General features: G+C 47.9%; 2 protein-coding genes across 2 annotated transcripts; one reads left to right on the top strand and one right to left on the bottom strand.

The window, feature by feature from the left end:
* The first annotated feature begins 716 nt into the window (after positions 1–716).
* On the top strand, positions 717–11,753 carry Ube2l6 (ubiquitin conjugating enzyme E2 L6). The gene is made up of 3 exons (XM_032903605.1): positions 717–831; positions 7,657–7,843; positions 11,121–11,753. The coding sequence occupies exons 1-3, from the start codon at positions 817–819 to the stop codon at positions 11,270–11,272; spliced, it is 354 nt and encodes a 117-aa protein (XP_032759496.1). The 5' UTR covers positions 717–816; the 3' UTR covers positions 11,273–11,753.
* A 906-nt stretch (positions 11,754–12,659) lies between these two features.
* Smtnl1 (smoothelin like 1) lies at positions 12,660–20,500 on the bottom strand. Its single transcript, XM_032901977.1, has 7 exons — positions 19,844–20,500; positions 18,688–18,823; positions 18,531–18,582; positions 17,458–17,613; positions 17,168–17,282; positions 16,851–17,002; positions 12,660–13,048 (listed from the first exon to the last, which is right to left on the bottom strand). Exons 1-7 carry the CDS (start codon positions 20,498–20,500, stop codon positions 12,904–12,906), a joined length of 1,413 nt encoding a protein of 470 aa, XP_032757868.1. The 3' UTR covers positions 12,660–12,903.
* Between the last annotated feature and the right edge of the window lie 2,131 nt (positions 20,501–22,631).

Below are 22,631 nucleotides of genomic sequence, written 5' to 3' on the forward strand. Positions count from 1 at the left end.
CTCACGGCCGCAGCCTCTGTGAAGTGTCCCCGCTCCCCTCCTTCCTGGTTGTGTGCCCATTCACACCATTCACGGCCTCGAATTTGTTTCCGCTGTTACTCCAAAGATGTTCTTGGGGACTGCATCCTGTCTTAGTCAAGGGTCAGCAGAGGATGTTCAATAAACTGCTCTTGGGAGAAATCAGGGATGCCCAGGTGATTAAGCCCCATTTCTGAGAAGGCGAGTCGCTCATTGTCCCCTGGTTACCGTGTGTGATGTGCAGCGTTTCTCGCCTGGGCAGCCTGGATCAGTCCTTTACCCTTAAGGTGGTATGATGTGGTGGCGGGGAATGGATGCGTGATGGCCTTGCCGTTCATTCTGCCAGTGCATATTGTACTGGAAACTCAGATATTACTGAAGAGAGAGGGACGAAATAGGACTCAGTGAGAAAAAGGGCAAGAGGACAGAGTACCTTGCCCTCAGAAAGAAGGCTCCTAGGAGTTCTTACTATTTGAGAGAATATTTGAGATCACCTAATCCTTACACTGGGGCCTACAGCGTTGTGGTGAGGCTGAAGCCAGGTAATTCATTAACCACTCAGCATTGGGTCTCACACCAGCTCAGTGTTCCCTAAGTTGGGGCTCTGACCTTTCTCTTTCTGCTCTTAGGATATCCTGTTGGGCTTTCTGTGGGGCTGCTGCTGTGGGGCTGAATTTGTGAGCACTTGGCTTACTACCCTTGATGTGATCCCTACAGGAGCTGGAAGATCTTTCGAAGGAGCTTCCGCCATACCTGCGCCACCTGTCTAGCGACGATGCCAATGTGCTGGTGTGGCACATGCTCCTGCTGCCAGTGAGTGTCCGTGGGGACCCTTTGGAGACCTAGGTTAGCATGGGCAGGGAGGGTCAGGCCTAGGATCTCTTCCTGGAGGTTGTGGTGTGTGGAAAGATCTGTCTCTAGACCAATTGCTTCTAAGTCCAGTCAGACCAATGAACACAACAGAGACTTTAGATGTAAGAGGACACCCTCCTTCAGACCTGTAGCTACTGAGTGTCCCACAGAAGAGTCAGCAGACGAACAGAGTCAAAACCAGAGGAGGCCAGGTGGTGAACATGAGGGCCTGAGTTCAACCCTCAGCACCCATGGCAGAAGTCGTAGGAGCCGGTCATCCCAGAGCTAAGAAGCTAGAGACACGTCTATGGAGATCACTGGCTGGGCAACCTAGCTCACTTGGTGATTTTCAGGTCAGTGAGAGGCCCTGTATCCCAAAACAAGGTAGTGTAAACACACACACACACACACACACACACACACACACACACACACACACACACACACACATTTTGAGATAGGATCTCTCTAGGTAGCTCTGCCGGGTCTGGAGCTTACTATGTAGACCATGCTGCTTTAAACTGTAGAGTCCTGGCTCCCAAGTCCTGAATTAAAATCATCTGCCGTCATGTTTCATTAATATAGTTTTTGACAAAATGAGAGTACCTTGGGTGTTTGTTTGGTTTTTGATGCAGGATCATAATTTGCCTAGATAAACAATATCTAAATAAAGAGGTTGTTTGTTTGTGGTCTGGTGTCTGTGTAGCCCCGGCTGTCCTGGTACTTGCTCTGTGTATCAGGCTGGCTTGCTTCTGCCTTTGGAGAAGGCTAGGATTAAAGGCGTGACCGCACTGCCTGGCTAGAGGAAAGGTAAAACAGCCATGCATCCCTTTCTTAATTAAAGCTCTTGGAAGAAGCTGGTGGTCTGATTTTTTTTTTTTTTTTACCTGAGGACCGAATCCAGGGCCTTGCGCTTGATAGGCAAGCGCTCTACCACTGAGCTAAATCCCCAGTCCCTGGTCTGATTGTTTAGAGTCTGTGCCTACCATGCGGTGGTCTCACCTTCTCTGTCCACTAACCTGTAACCTAGAAAACTAGAGAAAGGCTTGAGTAGGCCTTTCTCCATGAGGAAGGCTGAGTGGGTCCAGGTTGTGTCTCCCACTGTTGGGATGATGATGTTATGGAGGAGGAAGAGCAGGTCAGAAGGAAGAGGGCAGTCATAAGGAAGAACTAGGAAAGGTCATGTGTGGGAGATACTATGAAATCGGAGGATCTCTATGATTGGCTCCTCAGGCCAAAAAACTTCCCAGCCAATCAGGACTCTGGGGGAGGTTTGTTAGGCTCTAGTTGTGCCTAGGACCTGGGTGAAGACTGTAGCTGTCCACATGGAAGGAGAGCAGGGGCCTTGGGGGTGAGCCGACCTCTCGCCCCAGAGGTCTCAATTTACATATTCATCCATGGGGCCTGTCAGTTCAGCTTCATGTGTCAGGGCTGCACTGGCCTTGTAAATCTCACTGTCAATTGACCACTGTCTGGAGGACCTGGAGAAAGGAAACACTGAGAACCCTCACCATCTTAAGAAAGGACAGTTCCTTTTACAGATAAGGATGTAGAAAACTTGGAGGTTAAGGAACATGCTCATGGCTACACAGAATGAGGTGGCAGGGCAGGCTCCAGAGTTTCTTTTCTTCTCTCCTACCTTTTCCTCCCCTCATCGCTCTAATTCTCCCCTAACCTCCCCTCCCCTCCCCTTTCCTCCCCTCCCCTCCCCTCCCCTTCCTCTCTTCCCCTCCCCTTCCTTCCTCCTTCCCCCCTCTCTTCTGTCCCTTCTCTGTGTTTACAGTCATGAATCTGTGGAAGCAAGAGGTTGGCTTAAAGCTCTGTCCACTTTTGTTGTTGTTGTTGTTTAGACTTTACCCTGGAACTTTCTACGTAGGCTAAGCAGCCAGGCCCCAGGGATCTGCCTGTTTGTACTTCCTGATTACAAAGGCGTGTCATCAGGTCTAGCTTTTATTTTTTTAATTCGGTAATTTGAGGGACCCAAGTCAGGTCTGAATGCTCACAAGGCAAACACTTCATGGAGGGAGCGTCCTACTGGGCCCTTCCTTTCCCTTTTCATCTTCCCTCTCTGTAGCCCAGGCAGGCTACAAGTTTTCTCTTCTTTTGTTTTGTTTGCAGTGCTGAGACCCTCAAACCCAGGGTCCTCGTGCTAAGCATGCACTTTGCATGCATGCTGCGTTTCCAGTCCAAGTCTTCTGTCTGAACCAGTACATGGATAGTTTTCAGTCAGAACATTTCTTATTTAACCCAGAGTGTGGAAAGTAGTAGCAGTCTTTCGATAACATGAGATGGAGGGTGAAAGCCTTCATCTGGCCGACTTTCCTCAAAGATGCGAGATGGAGTCCTGGGGAAGCTCAGTCACTTGAAGCAGAATGGGAGCAGGCCTAGGCCTCAGCTGTCAGTCAACAGACGGGACACAAAGACACCCAGCTTCCCCCTGAGGGTCTTACCTTACTCTTGTCTCTGCCTCCCAGGTGCAGACTTCTCTGTTTATCGAGACCATGAGTTGGGCATTTCCGTTATCGGCCCAGGAGTTGCTTCCTGCCTTATTTCACCACAGCCAAGCCCAGTGTCCGTTTTGCAATCTGTTGGGGAGGAGCACTCAGCTAGAATCTTGACTCTGGGCTGAAGACGTAGCTCAGTCATAGTGGATGGGCTCTCGAGCATGCGCTCTTCGGTCCATTCCCGCACTCAGAACAGAACACAACACATTTGACTCTGCCTAGCCATTGCTGTAATTCGAGCTGTTTGTACCCTGCATTTTCAGTAATGGACATTCTAAAAGGACTTGGAGCTTTGGCCCTAACCTGAAGGACCCTGATCTCTGTGCTGGATCATTCTGGTCTCCTCTCCTCTCCCCTTTCCTCTTCTTATAGGGTCTCATGTATCCCAGGCTAGCCTCAAACTTCCTAGATAGCTGAGAAAGACATTGACTTTATCTACCACCCAAACGCTGGGATGACACATGTGCACCATCACACCCTGTTTTATGTGGTGCTGGGGACTGATCCCAGGGCTTTGTTCATGCTAGGTAAGCACTCTGCTAACAGGGCTGCACCTCCACCCACTGGAATGTTATCAGAGAGCATGGAGTAGTGGTCATATGTGGGTTGTCCAGTCTAACAAGTACGGAGTTTCCACTTCACAGCGGTCACGGTGACCTGGACATTACATATACTCCGAACTACAGAGTCCTTATCGGAAGATGGAGATGCTGAGATACATGCCTTCCGTACTTATCAATAGTAGCTGGCACATGCCTGTGCCACCATACCTTTCTAAGCCTTTGAAACAAAATAACAGTTATTCTTATCTAAGTCCTATGAAGGGCCTGGAGAGGTGGCTCAGTGGTTAAGAGCACTGGCTGCTCTTCCAGAGGTCCTGAGTTCAAGTCCAAGCAACCACATAGTAGTTCACAACCATCTGTAATGGGATCTGGTGCCCTCTTCTGGTGTGTCTGAAGACAGCTTCAGTGTACTTCTATATAATAAATAAGTCTTTCTAAAAAGTCCTATGAAGACATCTACTGTTATCACTGTAAGGGAGCATAGAGAGATGCAGTTACTTGCTTAAGAGACCCTACTAGTAAGGGACGGAGCCAAGACTGCCCATGCAGGGTAACTTCAGGGCCTTTATATTCCCTGCACTCCACTCTACAGGCTGACTAATGTGTGCCATCCCTAGTCTCAGGTGGTCCATGGTAGGTGCCCAGGAGAAATCTTCAGGTCATGTGATCTCGATTCTTCTTGTACTGGCTTTTGGTTATCACCAAACCCTTGTCTACTCCAGCCCCCAAGTTTGTTTTGTAACTGAAATTTGCTATGTAGTCCAGGCTGACTTGAACTCACTCTGCAGCCCAGGCAACAGTCCTACCACTTTGCCTTCCAAATGCTGGGATTATAGGCTTGTGGCTTTAAGTTTAGGTTTTTTTTTTTTTTTTTTTTTTTGGTTCTTTTTTTCGGAGCTGGGGACCGAACCCAGGGCCTTGCGCTTCCTAGGCAAGCGCTCTACTACTGAGCTAAATCCCCAACCCCCAGTTGTTTTTTTTTTTTTAACTTATGTATATGCCTATTTTGCCTTTGTGTACATATCATCATAAAGTATAACCAATTTTAAAGTTCTCTGTCTTTAAAGAGTTTAGTGGTGCCCAGAGGATAGTTCTACCAAGCAACTCCAGCATATAAGGCCCAGGGAATATCACAGAAAACAGGACGGAAAAATCGTAATTGCCAGAGAATCAGGGAGTTCGCTGCGAGACTGTGTCTCAAGCAGCATCAGAAGCTACACCCATAAAGTCTCACCAACATGACCTGGAAAAAGACATCAGTAGATGTGCCAGACGGGACTGGGAAACTTCGGGCGACTATGGAATTCTGGCAGTGGGAGGAGTGGTCTTCCCCAGAGAAGAGCACACCAGTTGGTTATCTAGTACCACATGGTCAGCCCTAAAAACATACAAATGAGGAACGTTACACAGACTGAAAAGTTTATATTTAGAAATATATGTATGTATGTTTGTGTGTGTGTGTTCCTAATATATATGTACACACACACACACACACACACACACACACACACACACACACGAGTTTGGAGGAAGGACCAGGCAGAGAAAAATTATGTAATTATATTATAATCTCAAAAATAAAAGGGCAAAGAAGAGTTCAGTGGCATTAAGTATATTATGCAGTCACAATCCCCCTCCATTTCTAGAACTTTCCAACCTGTACGTCAAACTCTGCCTACACGTGATAACATTTCCCCCATGCCTCCAGCACCTCGTTAGCACTCTTCTGTTTTACCTTTCTGGCATTTGACCATTCTAGGCATTCTGTGTACAGTCTGAGCATTTGGAGTATTGACACATGCACCATCAGTACAGTATGTCGGTCTCTGTCTAGCTTACTTCATTTATTGTGATGTCTCCATGGTCCATTCAAGTTGTAGTGCGTGTTACACTTTTCTTACCTTTTAAAGATAAATATCATTTCTTTGTAATACGTGTATCATTTTATTTATTTGTTTTCTTCAACTGTATAAAAAATATAACCATGAAACTTTCAGACAAATGGATGGACTTGGAAAGTATAATATTAAGTGGGGTCACTCAACATTTTTAAAAATTTGCATGTTCTCTCTCATGCAGATACTAGTCTGCAATGCACACATGCAAACAGCCGAAAGGTAGGGCAGAGAGTAACACTTAGAAGGGAGACCAAGAAAAGGTGAAGAGGAAGAGGGTGCAGAAAGAGGATTTAAAAGTGATTGCTGGGCTGGAGAGATGGCTCAGTGGTTAAGAGCACTGACTGCTCTTCCAGAGGTCCTGAGTTCAGTTCCCAGCAACCACATGGTGACTCACAACCATCTGTAATGGGGTCGGATGCCCTTTTCTGGTGTGTCTGAAGACAGCGGCAGTGTACCCACATAACATAAAATAAATAAATCTTTAAAAAAAAAAAGAATAAAACAAAATAAACAAAAATACTAAGTGTAATGGCATGGTTTCAGAATGTCTGCTCTAACTGTAGAAGTTTATAGAGATATATAGAGTTTTGGACCGGACAAATGTTTGTTTGAGTGATTACATTAACGTGATGTTTTTATTTGTCACTTCATTAAAAAATAAAGTGAGTTTATTAAAAAAAATTCTCCTGGATATGGTGGTTCACACCTTTGATCACACCTTTTATTCAGGGGGCAGAGGAGATGGCTCTCTGAGTTCAAGGCCAGCCTGGTCTACAGAGCAAGTTCCAGGACAACCAGGGTTATCCAGAGAAACTATGTCTCAAAACAAAACAAACAAAATCTTTTGAGGAGGGGTTGGGGACTTAGCTCAGTGGTAGAGCGCTTGCCTAGCAAGCTCAAGGCCCTGGGTTCGGTCCCCAGCTCCGAAAAAAAGAAAAAAAAATCCTTTGAGGAGCACTGGAGAATGACTCTGTGGTTAAGAGTGCTGGCTGCTCTTGCGAGGACCTGAGTTCAAATCCCAGCACTTCCATGGTGGCTTACAGCCATCTGTAAATCCAGTCCCAAGGAAGTCAACACTTTCTGACTTCCATGGGCATGTGGTACTCACTCATACGTACACGCAGGCATTCATACATGGCAGACACTTTAAAAAAATGAATCTTTAAAAAAGAATTTAAAAAAAAAATTCTTTGGGGGAGGGGGAATAGAAGAAGGATTTTGTCAGGAGGTGACCAAGGGGAGGGGGCAGTGAGTGGGATGTAAAGTGAACAAGTAAAAAAAAAAATTAAATTAAAAAAATTCTTTGAGGAAAATATACCAAAGTGGAACGCATAAATCATATTTTAATTTTTGGAGAGCTGCTTTCTGGTTTTCCACAGTGTCTGCACCATTTTTACTTAGTAAATTTTTTCTTTGACAATTCCACACCTATATCATTCACACACTGGTTGCTCTAATGCCCGCCTCCTCTCTTCCTTCCTCACACGCCTGTTTTACGTGACGACTCACGGATCTTAGCCAGGGCTGTCCTCATGATTTTCTGGGTTTCTGCCCCATTTTTCAGATGAGAAGTCTGAGGTTCAGGGATGGGAGGTGGCCCACTCATGTCAGGTTTTCTGACACGGTGCTCTTCTGGGACTCTGTCCTCCATCTAATTCCTAAGGCAACGGGCAAACGCTTATATCTTCCTGGGAATAGAGCAGAGGCCACGCAGGACCCTGGGATGGGGAAGGGAAGGAAGGCCAGATCTAAGCTCTGAGGAAAGCATCTTTCAGGGAGTTGTACCTTCAGAACAGAGCTCAGTCTCTTCTCTCTGATCAGGACCAACTTCCCTATCGCCTCAAGGCCTTCGGTCTGCGGATCGATTTCCCCAGGGAATATCCACTTAAGCCTCCCACTTTGAGATTCACCACCAAGATCTACCACCCCAACATCAGTGAGGATGGACTGGTGTGCCTTCCCCTCATCAGCACTGAGAACTGGAAACCTTACACCAAGGCCTATCAAGGTAGGGTGGGCCCTACCCAGGCAGCTGGAGAGGGGGGCTACTGGATAGGGTTGTTGTGGGCTTATTTTGATTTAAAGGCTTAAAAGAGAAGAGACAGGGAAAGGGGTGTAACTTGGATGCTTTCCTTATATACGTAAGGTCTTAGGGTCACTCACCTGCACCACATAAACTGGGTGTGATGACCCACACTTTGGGATCTCAGTGCTTGGGAAGTGGAAGCAGGAGGGTCAGAAGGTCAGGGTCACCTTCAAGGGCAAGGTAATTGAAAAACAAAAACAAAAACAAAAAAACACTCCCTGAGCAAGCCTAAACCTGGTGTGGTCCACAGACCCCACAGTGGAACAATTGAACCAACAACTCATATAAGTTGTCCTCTGCCCTCCCCACGAGATCTGTGGCATTCATGTGCCTTACTGCACGTGTATGTTGCGTGCGCACTTGCAGGCACATGCGAGTTCAGGTCCCAGCAGCCACGTGGTGGCTCACAACCATCTGGAATGGGATCTGATGCCCTCTTCTGGTGTGTACTCATATATATGAAACAAACAAACAAACAAACAAACAAACAAATAAATAATGTTAGTGTGAGATGAGCTTCCTGTTGAATGGAAAGATGCTTCCTGAGACACTGGATGGTCAGCATATTCTTAAAGGTGTGATTTAGACACTTAGCCATGGTGTGTGTGTGTGTGTGTGTGTGTGTGTGTGTGTGTGTGTCTGTCTGTCTGTCTGTCTGTCTGTCTTTGTGTGTGCATATGTGTGTGTCTGTATTTGTCTTTATGTGTATGTCTGTCAAAGAGAGAGAGAGAGAGAGAGAGAGAGAGAGAGAGAGAGAGAGAGAGAGAGGTGCGCTTGACTGCAGAGGGAAGATCTGGGAATAAGAGGACTGTCATCCTAAACCAAGACACACTGAAGCTTAGGTAAAGGACCTACAAGTGCCGAGGGGCAGAGTGTGGCTAAATCTAGAAGGTGTAGGGTGTTGATTAGTTTTATATCAGCTCAATACGGGTTAGAATCATTTGGGAAGAGGGGTTCTCGACTGAGAAAATGCCTCCATAAGATTGGCCTGTAGGTAGGTCTGTCTGGCATTTTCTCAGTTGAGAAAAGATTGATGTGAGAAGGCCAGCCCACTGAGGGCGGAGCCAACTCTGGGGAGCTGGTTCTGAGTTGTGTGAGGAAGCAGGCTGTCAAGCTGTGAGGAGCAAGCCAGTAAGCAGTGCTCCAGTGTAGACTCTGCTTCTGCCTCTGTCCTGGTTTCCATCAATGTTAGAGTGTGACCTGAGAGTTGTAAGCTAACTAAGACCTTTCCTCAACAAGTTGATTTTGGCCATGGTCTTTCATCACAGTCACAGAAACCTGGGGCATGTAGCAAGCCTCTTGATATTGTAAAAGGATGATGCTACAATATCCATGCTTGAGAACTGCATCACCAAGAGACCGTCCCAAAAGGCAAAAATAAATATGTTTAATAAGCTTATAAATTTGAGTTGAGCCCCAAGTCGAACACCCCCGACTCTAGAGCAGTAACAGAACTTTCTGTGGTGCTACAAATGTTGGATGTGTCTCCAGTGAATGATTAATGTCGTAGTACACCTGGGACTGGAACTGAATTCTTAATTGTACTGAACTTTCATGAATTTAAACTTAAATAATGTGTAAGCCGTTGGACAGTAAAACTCTAAAGTCTGTGTGACTCAACCTGGATGCCAGACTGTATCTTCCCTGCTCAGGAGTCTTAATCCAGGGAAGCAGGGATCCTTGGGGTTGAGGGAGACACAAGAAGTGGGCGTTGGATGAACCCTGGGGTCTGTGATGCTCTCTTTACTAGAGCTGTAAATGAGGGCACAGACATGGTGCACAGGCCTAGAAGGGTTGAATGCCTCCTCCCCGGGTTCCCAAAAGCAGCTGAGAGATTAAAAGCCACCAAGGCAGCAGTGTTGTTCATTCTTTTGGTTCAGAACCCCTTTATCCTAAATAAAAGTTTCTTGGAAATCCAAGTCTAACAGAAAACTAGGGTGTTTGAAAGATGGCTCATAAGTTGAGAATGATAGCTGCCCTTGCTCACAGGAGTTCCGTTCCCAGCACCGACATTAGGTTCCTCACAACTCTCTGTAACTCCAGCTCTAGGGGAGCCAGCTCTTTGTTCTGGCCTGCAAGAGCATTTTTCACACACGGGGGCACACATGTTAAAATATTGAAAGTAAAACAGAAAACCAGAGTGTCTGTTAGTAAAAGTGAGACCCTCGTGGGTCTAGCGCAGTAGTGCCTAGCCCAGCCATCATCAGAGAGGATTCCTTCAGAAGCTGATGGGAGCAGGTGCACAGAGCCACAGCCAAAGATTAGGTAGAACTCGGGGAACCCTGCAGAAGAGGTGGGGGAAGAATTGTAGGAGCCAGAGGGTTTGAGGACACCAGGAGAACACGGCCCACTGATATCCGCTAAGTAGGGCCCACAGGGCCTCATGAGACTGAAGCGGCAGTCACAGAGCCTGCATGGGCCTGCATGGGCCTGCACTGGGCCCTCTGAAAGCTGTGCTGTGGTGGTTTAGTTTGGGTTTTTTTTGGGTCTCCTAGCAACGGGAGTAGGGGAGTCTCTGACTCTTTTGCCGGCTTGCAGGATCCTTTTCCTTCTATCAGGTTGCTTCGTCCTGCCTTGGTAGGAGGGTTTGTGTCTAATCTTATTGCATCTTGTTATGCTCTGTTTGGTTGTTATCATGGGGAGGCCTGCTCTTTTCTGAAGGAAAAGGGGGGAGCAGTGGATCTGGGAGAGAGGGAAGGTTTGCAGGAGGGACTGGGTGGAGGGGAGGAAAGGGAGGCTGCAGTCTGGATGTATTGTATGAGGGAAGAATTAAAAAGAAAGAGTAAAAGTGAGGATCGAGAATCCCACGGACTCCGTGAGAAGGTCCTTTGAAGCATGGCGGAGAGTTTTTTGAACACTGTGGATCAGGGGTGCCGGTACCTGTTGGCGATCCTAGTACATGGGAGGCAGAGGAGCTTGGGTTTGAGGACAGCCTGGGTTTTGTAGTAAGACTCTGTGTAAAAGGAGAAGACTAGGAAGAGAACTACTAATCCATGAATCATCCATGAATCTTCTAACCTCAGCCATCAAGAATGAGAGGGGCATCTTCTTTGGCTGTGGAGCCATACTAAGTGATGGCACACCCTTGCGGTACCCTGAGGATGGTTGAGGGACTTCAGGAGAATCTGAGGACAAGTAGCCCTTACCTCCTCCCACGGTTCTTCTTGGTCCTGATGCCCTTCTCTGCCCTCTCCCCCAGTCTTGGAGGCCCTCAACGTACTGGTGAGTAGACCGAATCTGGAAGAACCTGTGCGTTTGGAACTAGCTGACCTCCTGACTCAGGACCCGGAGATGTTCAGGAAGAAGGCAGAAGAGTTCACCCTTCAATATGGAGTGGACCGACCCTCTTAATTCTGGTTCTGAAGCCTCTCTCCCTGGATCTTCTGTGGATGGATATCACAGGAAGGCCATCCTGTGCCGAAGGTTTCCTTTGTATTGCTAATTATGAATATTGTGCCCAGTGTGTATGTATGTGTTGGGGGGAACTATGTGGTGGGTACTCCTTCCTGGAGTCATCTGGCTGTAGATGTACCATTCCCACATCCTCGGTGGCTCCAAAGCCAGTGGAAGTTAGGTATGCAGTTTCAGGCCTGCTTTTCAGATAATCCATCTTAGGTTACCTTCCAGGTCAATTGGCAGAAAATTGAATGCCCCAGGGCCTGGGCACCAAGGGGTGAGAAAGGCAGGACTCTGCTTGGAAGACAGGGCCTCCAGAAGGTGCCATATTTACTGCTGAGTGATTGAAATCAACCCCGTTGTAATTGAAAACGTTAAACATTTTATTTTCTGTTGATGACTCACAAAATAAAGTCTAACTAACCTCCACCCAGAAGTCGGACTTCATGTTTCTAAATTGTTTGCTCTCTGACTGGATACATTTCTGGGGGCCAGGCCTTAACCTGGGATTTGTATACCCCCAACCTCCTGTCCAGGGGGGCTCCATAAAATGTGTGCACTTGTCTGCAGATGAATTCCAGAGTTCAGTTAAGTTTTCCCTGAGCGGATTTGGGGGTTTGTTTTTTAAAGTTTGTTACATTTTTATTTATTTTGTGTGTTTGTGTAGTGGGTGAGCAGTGGAATAGAGGTAAAAGAACAATTTATTGGAGACATAAATTTCTCCTTCCACCATGTAGGTCCTGAGGATTCAACTAAGGTTGCCGTCTGGCTTGATAGCCTGCACTTTTTTATCTAAGCCCCAGGCTGGCTGGGGACTAACAAAGCGTGTGACTCAGCATCTAGTGTCTATCCCCCAATACATTATAAAAAATGCTGGCCCTGACTAAGCCAGCCTCCGACCAGCCTTCCAGAAATCTACATGGGGAAAACCAGTGTTTTGTGTGAGGCAACAGCTTATCAGTATGTGCATGTCCTGTCAATCAACAGACGCCATTTCTTCTTATATCCTTGGAAGCATGTCTAATTTCCCTTACCTGGTGCTACAGAATGAGCCCACAGCTTCGTATATGCCAGACAAGTCCTCTATCACCAAGTGAACTTTGATACAGTGGAACCACACAAGGGGAACTTCAGCCAGAGTAGGAGTGATCAATTTTGTTGGACACCAGTTAGTTAGAATATTGGCCATCTCAAGAGCGCCACCCATTGACTGGCCCCAGAAGCACAGTGATGTGAGATTTCTAGAGATTGTCTACCTCCTGTCTGTAAGTCCCTGTCCGGTCCCACCCCCGTTTCCCCGCCCCCGACCCTCAGTGGGAGAAAGTGGAGGGCGCAAAAGAGACCGCGCAAACTGCCACACATGGCTGCGAATGCAGGTTTCTTTTTATTTTTGGCCACCGCCTAGTACGTATGTGTGTCTGGTTGGGGTGCGTTTGGGGAGCAGCAAGGAATGAGAGGAATTTTGCAGAAGTACTTTCAATGTCGTTGAGGCTGGTGCCACCTGTTTTATGCCTGGTGGCATAAGAGCACCTCGAGGCCATGGTCGGCCGCAGTCCCCGCTTCCTTCTCCCGCACGGCTTTGCCATTCACTTCTTTTTCGTCTTCACCAGCCCTTTCTGTACAAGGCTACGGTATAGCTCCTGGATGTAAGTGTAGACACACTTGGAATCGGGCACTGCCAGCCGCACCATGTCATCCACCTCCAGCAGCTGGGCGCAGTCGGCTAGTTTCCTGAGGGGAGGGTGGAAGGAGGAGCTTAGGGTCAAAGGTGAAGTGGGAGCCGAGGAGATGGATGGGTTCAGGGAGTGAAAGGCACCAAACCAGCCATCCCAGTGTGTGCTGGGTCACCCTGCAGGGAAGACTAATATATATATATATATTCGATGGACCTGGGTCTCCATATCTTCACATGGACCTATGTTCTCCAGTCTGTATGATCCTCCTCCTCCCACATGTAAGAGCTGTGATCTGGGTCAGGGACAGCAAATATTTAAGAGGACAGAACATGACTCCTACCCAGAGTACTGACTTACGGCAACCCTAACAGCTTCATTCAATTAGATGACCTATTTATTAAGCACCTACTGTGTGCCAGGCGCTCTTCTACTTGTGAGCAGTGAATAGCCAAAACTCTGTTCTCGAGGTACCCACAGTAATCGAGTACATGAAGCAGAGGGTGGATGTGATTGGTGAGAGGTCTTACGGAGAAAAGAATAGCGGGAAAGGGCCACTCTATGCTAGAGAGGGCTTCTGATAATTTTAATAGGGTACTTGAGGAAGGCTTCAAGAGTAAATAGGGAAGCCAGGTGGAGAGAGCATTTGCAAAGGCTCTAATGCAGGACTGCTTGGTGTGTTTCCGGACTGCAGGGAACCTAGCAAGTCCTCATTTTCTAACATATCAGCTGTACTTTGAGGCTACTTGATACCCCTGGGCTCTGCCAAGGCTGATAAGCGGGGCTAATCACTTCCCGGTGCCAGGTGTCTTATCAGCTAGTTCTGCAAGATGGTCTCGGTTACTCCTCTTTATCACTAACAAGCAGAGGAGGAACTGAGCTGAGAGGGTTTGGTGCTTTGCCCAAGGTGAAAGAATGTAACAGTTGGGACTCAACCCCAGGCCTGCCCAATGCCTTAGGCACCTTGGCTTGAGGAGACTAGATCTCTGCAGTTTGGGCTGCTGGAGCCAGCCAGCCATGGGGGCTAGCAACGGGAGCAAGAAGGCCCCAGCGGAAATCTTTCTTGGGGCTGCCACAGCTGGGCTGAAATCCAAGTCACTGGCGTGGGAGCTGGGGGAGGGGCACAGATGGGAGAGTTTTGAAAAATGGGACAGACTCACTGCACCCACACCTCAGCCCGTGGGTGTGGGTTAGTTGCTGGTCCCCCAAAACTGGAGAGGCAAACCTTTTATGCTCCCTCAACAGTGTAACTGATGAAGCCCACTGGGCCTTTGGATTGGCTCTTCCTTCCTTTCATAGAAAGATTTTGGGAACTCCTTCGATGTCCCAGATCAGAAGATCAGGGCGATAGCTGTGGCAGAGGCCCCCTTTCAAGTCCTGTAAGACCCTTCCAGAGAGGCCACGGAGTTAGGAAAGGGGAGTAAGGATTCGAACCCGGGCACCTCAACTATGATTCTCCACTCTGTTCCTGTAATTCTCCCTAGCCTCAATCCCATTCCGTTGCCTGGTGCCTCCCAGAGCCTGTGGTCACCCTCTGCTCTTCTGTGGCTTCACCTCACGTGAAACCAGGCTTACACTCTCTAGGTCGGGGTGTTTGGTGGGGCAGAGCTGTCTCCTCTTGTTACCATAAGCTTAGTTAGCCCAGGAGTGTACATAACACCCGGTGGGGTATTCCAGTAGGGACATGGGAAGACCCTAACCCCTCTGCCCATCTCCACCTGTGAGGATTCAATGAGTGGGTCTGAGCAGACATTTTGCAGATGCGCAGTTGGCTTATAGAACCTCCACTCGTTGGGTATTGCTGGGCTGGAACTTCATGGTCCCTGACCTTATCCTCCATCCCACAGCAGAGCAACCTAAAACTGGAGGAGTACAGAATGTAGCTGGAATGTTGTGCTTGTCTGCCTCTGTTTCCAAATGTTGGGATTAAAGGCTCATTCCATCGCGCCTGGCCATTCGGTGACTTTTAAATGGCATCCTTGTGTCTAAGGACCTGCCTCAGAGACCCTCTTAGGAAGGGAGGGTTGGCCACTGATGTCCACCTAACTGGAAAGCCTCCCCTTAATATGAGTAGCATGTAGCTCGTTCAACTAACGTTTGAGAAAGCCTGCTGTTAAAAAAAAGAAGAGATGGCTCAGCGGTTACGAGCACTGGCTGCCCTTCCAGAGGTCCCAAGTTCGATTCCCAGCAACTGCATGGCAGCTCGCCATGTCTGTAATGCCAGCAGAGAATCCAGTACCCTTAGACATACATGCGGGCAAAGTCTGGGTCAATATATGCTCATGTATATTCCTGATGGAGATACACATCCCTACTGGTGGGTGACCAGGCCTGGGTTAGACTAGATACTTTAGCATCCTAATTCCTAGGGTTTCTTTCTTTCTTTCTTTCTTTCTTTCTTTCTTTCTTTCTTTCTTTCTTTCTTTCTTTCTTTCTTTCTTTCTTTGAGACAGATCCCCCTGTAACACAAGCTGATCTCCAACTCTGTGAAGGATGAACTTGAACTCTTGGTTCGAGTGCCTCCAGCTCCTGAGTGCTAGGATTACAGGTGTGCACGATCACATGTGTTGATTCAACACAGGCCTTTGTGTGTGGTAAATGAGCACTCTATAAACTGTCCTACATCCACAGCCACTGACTGATTGATATTGATTGATTGATTGATTGACTGACTGACTGATAGGTTGGATTTTACTATAGAGATAAGGCTTCTCAGTAATCCTCCTGCTTCGGCCTCAAGGTGCTGAAATTATAGACACACATCACTATGTGTGGGCTTTAGAAAAAGCGCCAGGCTGCCCATCAGGGGCCTGAGTTGCTCTCTTGCTAGCCATGCCCTCCGTACAACCCTGTCTCCATTGGTGACTTAGAAGTTTCTTGCTGGGCTCCTCTTCCGGGGTGGAGGTCTGAGGTTGAAGAGTGTAGGACTCCCATGCATGCCCTTGTTACCCCTCTGACAACCATGTTTTTTTGTTGTTGGTAGTTGGTTGATTGGCTTTGTATTAAGATGGGCTGCACATCCCAGAAAATCCCAGAGTAAATGGTAATTATCAGAGTAACCGTGATGTCACTCCTTATGGTAACAGTAATGGAGCCGAGAGTTTTTGAAGCACTTGCTGTGGGTTAGGCCCTGTTACAGGTACTTAATTATGTTTCTGAGTTCTTATCTCTGTAAAAGAGGAAACATCATAGGACTTAGAGGCTCTGGGAAGTAAAGGAGAATGGTTATGTCCAAGGTCACACAGAATCAAAGTCTGTACCCTCTTGTCCAATACCAGAAGGCCCGCCTTTCTTCTCTCCCTTACTCTGCTTGAATTTTGAATTTTCTCTGGCTGTGTGTGTTCCTGTGCACATGTGTATGCAGGGTTGTGGAGGCCAGAAGTCAGGCTTGGGTGTTGTACCTCAGGCACAACCTATCTGGTTATTTGAGTCCTTGGTCTCACACCAATTAGAGTAGTTTGGTCAGCAAGCTCAGGGTCGGCCTGTCTCTGCTACACTTGGGATTTCACATGTGTCCTGGATGGAACTTGGGTCCTCAAGGTTGAGCAGTAAGCATCTTACCAACTGAAACATCTCTCCTGCCCACTGTGTCAGGGCACCTGTCTGCCATTACATTTGCACATATGTACTTATTATCTCTCTCTTTATTTTGAATATAAGTCACAAAGATGGTAATTTTGTCTATTTAAGCCATTTACCTAAAGGTACCAAAAAAAAAAAAAAAAGCAACAACTCAGATACAATACTATGTTGGCACTATTCTTTGTTTGATCACCTGCCCTGCACCCTGTGCACCCATCTGGACTCCCCTGAGGCCACCCACCTCCCTTCTGACTCGCCATCCCAGAACTGAGGCTTACTCTGCAGTAGAGAAAGCTAGCGTGAAGTTGTGCCGGCGCTTTGTTGGGTCCAGCTCTGCATAGTCAAAGGCATCTGGAAAAAACTTGTGGATGAGGGCACAGAAGGCCATGCCGCTGCTCCAGCTGGAGGAGAAGTTTTGGATGTCCACGTGCTGAGATAGGCAGGCAGGGAACAGAAGACCTTAGCGACCCTGGGCTGCAGAGCCTGGACTTTGCCTCTCCCACCCTTTGGAATCGGAACCCTCAGATTCTCCACCACACTACTGCCCTAGGGAAAAATGTCCCCTGTCCCTGTTGTAGCCCCAGCCGGTGCTCACCTCGTAGTTTCTCGTCATGGCCCGGCACCACTCCAAAAGCATGTTCTTAACACCACCAATGGCTGCCCCGGCTGCCTTTGTGTTCCGGAACAGTGCAGTGGGGCCAGAGGCTGCCCTGTGAAGGGAGGAGCAAGATGCTACAAACGGCCGGCCGTTGTGGGGAATCTCTAGCTCCAGGTGTACGGTTTGGCCTTGATGGTTTCTACTGGCCCCTAGGCCTCCCTCCCTTGGCCCCATCCACAAATCCTAGGGAAATCTCAGCCCACCCTGGCTCCTGGTTGGGATCCTACCCGCCAAATTTGTCCACGATGGCCTTCCGATTCTGTGCACGTGGCCCTCGGGGCCGGGTGGGGGCCGACACCCTGCGTTCTGGTGCCCGTTCCTTCTTTTTCTCCGAGGGGAGGGGCTCTGTGGGGCTCTCCGGCGCCTCACTGAGCGAAGATTCACTACACAGAGAGGTTGCAGAAGCAGGAAAGATGATTGAACCGACACTACAGGCTGCATGGGGACTGGGCAGAAGTCACTGCCATATACAAGTCTGTACGTGTATGCTTGATCAGAGCACGCACTCATCCTGTGCCTACTGGAAGGGCCAAGAAGCAATAAACAGACTCAAGCTAACTCTGTGGAGCATATGATCTGTCGAGGCCATATGATGCAAACCTAAGGCACATCTGGGGTCTGACCTGAGTTTAGATCCTGGCTTTGCTATTATTCCCTGTGTGATCTTGCGACTGTCACCTGACTTCTCAGAACCTCAGCTTTCCCATCTGTAAGGTGGGGATAAGAATGCCTACCTGACAAGGTGATTCTGTGGCCTACAGAAGCTCAGGGTCAGGTAGCCACACTTGCTACAAAAGCTGTGCAAATGCTTGGTGAGTATTCACCAGTCACCCTTCCTCAAGAGAGAGGCAGGGTGATGGAAGAATATGGCTGGCTCTCTAGCACTTTCCATTTGCCCAGCACCATGCTCAAATGGTTTGTGCTCACTAGTCCTTGGGGCCTACATAACCCTGGATATCCATAGAATTGTTAAGTTCACTTCACAGATGCAAAGAAGCTGAGTGACACTGCCAAGGTCACGTGACTGGTAAATGGCAGAACCATTGTCCGAACTCAGGACTGAATTCTTAGAGAGTTGTAGAGAAGTCACAGGACCTGAAGAGGCTTCAGCCACGGAGCAGGAGGCAGACCAGGCATCGTTCATGCCTCTGATTCCATTTGTTTTCTGGGATCTGTTTGGGATACAAGGCTGAGGGCCAGGGATCCTAGAAATCGGGTTCTGGGGAGGCCCAGAAAGAGGTGATGGTTGACTTCAAAAGGAGCAGGAGAAAGGAGTCAGAGCTCTAGGGCTTGACTTTACCTGGCTGAAGCACTGGTCTCTCCAGATGCTGTAGACTCTGGACCCAACCCATCTGGAGGGAAGGAATAGAGTAGAAGGAAGCTGAGGCTATCTGTGATGTGCACTCTGGGTCCTCCTCCTTCAGGTTAGCCATGCAACATCCTGGGCTGTCCCTTACCTGGGCTGAGGCTGGTCCCCTCATCTGTGGGGCTCTCGGGCCAGTCCTCGGGGGAACTGGGAATCACCGCTGCCCTTTCTTCTGATTCATTTTCCTTACCTTGTTCCTCCTGCTTTTCAGTGGGACTCCCTGGCTCCTGGAATGAACAGGATCTATGTAGGCAGCTGCCCAAGGCTTTCTAAGAACTTCAGAAAAATTTGGAAGGCATCCTGAACCACACTCTCCTTTCCCTATCCCCACTTATTTTGATAACTGGTAGAGGAAGAGTGTATTTTCCCAAGGTATTATGGTTTGGATAGAAAGTGGCCACACCACTATTGATAGGTGGTTATATCATGAGCTCTTTAATCTCATCAACAGACTATCCTATTGATGAGTTCATAGCTTATGAGCTTTTATAGGAGGTAGAGTTTAGTTAGAAGATCTATCACTGGGGCTGTGCCTTTGAAGGGCATATCTTTTATGTGCTGTGTGTGTCCCTATGTGATGTGTGCATATGTCTGTGTGTGTGTCCCTGTGTGTGTATGGGCGCAGGCATGCTGCAGTGTGTGTGTGTGTGTGTGAGAGAGAGAGAGAGAGAGAGAGAGAGAGAGAGAGAGAGAGAGAGAGGATAACCTCAGGTATAATCTTTACTTCCTCCTCTTTTGAGACAAGTTTTTTGTTGTTGTTGTTGTTTGCCTGTGTATAACAGGATTCTCTTCTCAGTCTTGGCCTCCCATCAGGCACACTGGGATTACAAATGTGTGTTACTGGCCCTGACTTTGACATAGGCTCTGAGGATTTGAAACTCAGAACTTAGCTTGCTTAGCAAGTGTTTGTACCCAACTATCCATCTTCCCACAAAAGAGAGTATCTTATGTTCAGAGATTTCTCGTCTCTTGTTTCTTGCTTCTTGGCTGCCATAGGAAAGCAATTTTCTTATGTCATGTCCTTTCGTGTATTTCTGCCTTATCAAAGGCCTAAAGGCAATGGAGTCAGGACTGAAATCTTTGAAACCATGTTCCAAAATAAAACTTTCCTGCTTTAACTTGATTTCCTTGGGTGTTTTGTAGTAGTATCAACAACAAACAACAAACCCACGAACAAACAAGGGAATCAGGGGGCTTCGATTCCAGAGGGGGAGAAGGCTTGAGACCTTTCTGTATGCCCTACTCACCACCAACTCCTTTGTGTCACTTCCGGCCTCTTTCCCATCAACTTCCTGAAGCTGAGGCTCGGCCTGGTCTTTCACATCAGCCTTCTTTTGAGGTTCAGTCTCAGCCTCTTTGACAGTAACCTCTGCTCCGGCATCCTCCTGGGATTCAGGCTCAGCCTTATCATTCACATCTGATTTCTCCTTAGATTCTAGATTGGTCTCTTTCTCATCAACCTTCTGCTTCTCCAAGGGCAGCACGGCTTCCTCTTTCTCCATAACCTCACTGGGTTCAGGTTTTGTCTCTTCTTTCTTACCGGTGTCTTCCTGAGAGGACACTGTGGTGTCTTCCTTCCCACCTTTCCCCTCGGCAAGGTCAGCCTTGGCTTCCTCCTTCCCTCTGGCCTTCCCTTGCGAGTCTGTCTTGAGCTCCTCTAATATACTTGCTTCCACCGGGCATCCCCCTGATGTACCACCCTCAGATGCTGCTTTACACGAATGTTCTGCCCCATCTGGAGGATCTTCTTTGTCATTTGTCCCAACTGTGCCTTCGGCCACCTCTTCTGCAGTGCCTTCGGCCACCTCTTCTGCAGTGCCTTGACTTCCTGGTGTCGCAAGATTCCCTGCAGTTGGGGAGACAGTGGTCCCATCCTCAGAGGGGTTCCCTTCTGTCTGTTCCATGTCTAGAAAGATAAGAAGTGAAGACGTTACTGCACACTGCCCTGGCATGAGGTGATGACCCTGCCCTCTTAGTGCCCTGACTCAGGAGTCATGAAGTCTGTAGTTCTGCCTGTTTCCCTTACTCATTGGGCATGACATCAAAGACCGCTCTCCCTGTGGAAATAAGAAGGACATAGAGGGTTCTCTCTGCTAAAGTGGGGCAGCTGGAGCATGTTGACTTGGTGTTGGATGGAATTTACCCAGTGCCCTTCTGTAAGTATGGCTGTATTATTATTTTGAAGCAGAGTCTCCTGTAGCCTAGGCTGGTCTCTTCTTTTAGCAGAGGATATCTTTGAAGTGTTAATTCTACTGCCTCTGTCTGCTGAGTGCTGGGGTTAGACGCTTGTACCACCACACTTATTATTGCACCACCATATCATCATCATCATCACCACCACCACCACCACCAAATCTAGGGTTTCATGCATGCAAGGCATCACTTTACCCCTGACTGAAATGCTCAGCCTCGTGTCATGCTTTTAAAACAATATTTGCCTCATTTTGATTAAGCCAATGAGGTGGTCACAATTTAATACCATCATTCCACAACATGAGAGGAACAATCGCCCCCTAGAGCCCAAAGCAGGCAGGTGTATAGAACTGGGCAGCCCTGCTTTGCTTCCATTGTGTGGATTTTCAGTTACCTTCTATTTCTGGTAAGGGACATTGAGCTTCCAACTCCAGCAGTGATCTAAAGTGTCTTTAAAATGCATTATTGGATTTAAAAATAACTTAATTCAAAACAAGACAGGCCTTTAGGAAACTTGAGTAGAGATGGTACAAATGTCAAATCATAGAGGTGATGTAAAAATACTCAAGCCAGGGAGTCCCTGGGCGGGCTAGTCTCTGAACCTCTGTGATTCTTCCAGAAGTGGGTGGGAAGAGTTTGCTCTGGTGAGATAATAGAATCACATCCTCTCTAGCCTGCAAAGCTGGCCTCTGCCTGCTCCTGGGTGTATGTGAAGGAGAGGATGCCTTCACTTGGTGATTCTCATTTGAGTATAGTATATAGTTATGGAGTAGGGAGAAGGGCCAGTTCCTTCACTGTCTTCTCTTGTTGGGGTTCTAGTTACAAAGAAAACAGTTCCCAAATGGGGCTGAGGGCATGACTCAGACAGTACAATAAGTGGACACTCTTGTCATTGGCTAAAAATACCTCCTGCCCTTGGCAGTACTTTCTTGGTGAGAGTATCCAGGATGTCTCAGTAAATTGGAACAGATCACAGGCAGCATGAAGACAGGATCTGCTTCTGTTGACTACTTCAGTCTTCCTGTTCTCCTGCACAAGAGTCCAGAGGTCCCTGGATTTGGTGCCCTCTACTTTCTAAGAAGCAGATGGGGCTTCGTAAACATATGAAGGCTGTTCACACAGTAGCCTGTTCATGGTGCAGCAGCTCTAGTCAGACATTCTAACAAGAAGGTTCCCCCTTGCTGTGTGCCTGTGTGGCAGCGTGGAGGAAAGATAGCCTGGGGGGTTGGGGATTTAGCTCAGTGGTAGAGCCCTTGCCTAGCAAGGGAAAGGCCCTGGGTTCAGTCCCCAGCTCCGAAGGAAAAAAAAAGATAGCCAGGCAGTCATAGCACACAGACCCTGACCTTCTAACCACTCACTTTTGAGCTCAAGGGATTCCCAGGGCCCCAGCTTTAGATCGGAGTTTCTAGACAGTACCCTGTGGAAGTATGCCACAAACAAAGGTGCTGTGGCTCGGAGGGCAGGTACAAAAGCTCCTATCCAACCTCCAACTCTGTATAAACTGGGCAGAGTGCTACAGGCATGGAATCCTAATATTTGTGAGGTGGAAGGAGGAGGATCAATCTCAGCTATATGATGTTCTTGAGGGCAGCTGGGGCTGTGTCCCAAAGAAGAAAAAGAGGAGGAGGAGGGAGAGGAAGAGGAAGAAGAAGAAGAAAGGAAGATGCATTTATTCACTGACCCAAGGTTATTCCAAATATAGCCAGCTTTTCTTAGAGATCTACAGCATCATTAGCACTGAAGTAGGTATCAGGTGCCACTGAGTTTAAAAAACTGAACGCTTAGCTTGAATATCATTGAACTCACCTTTCATTAAACCTACCTGGCCATGAACTCTCTCTT

The sequence above is a fragment of the Rattus rattus genome, chromosome 5 (assembly GCF_011064425.1).
Source record: "Rattus rattus isolate New Zealand chromosome 5, Rrattus_CSIRO_v1, whole genome shotgun sequence".
NCBI lineage: Eukaryota > Metazoa > Chordata > Mammalia > Rodentia > Muridae > Rattus > Rattus rattus.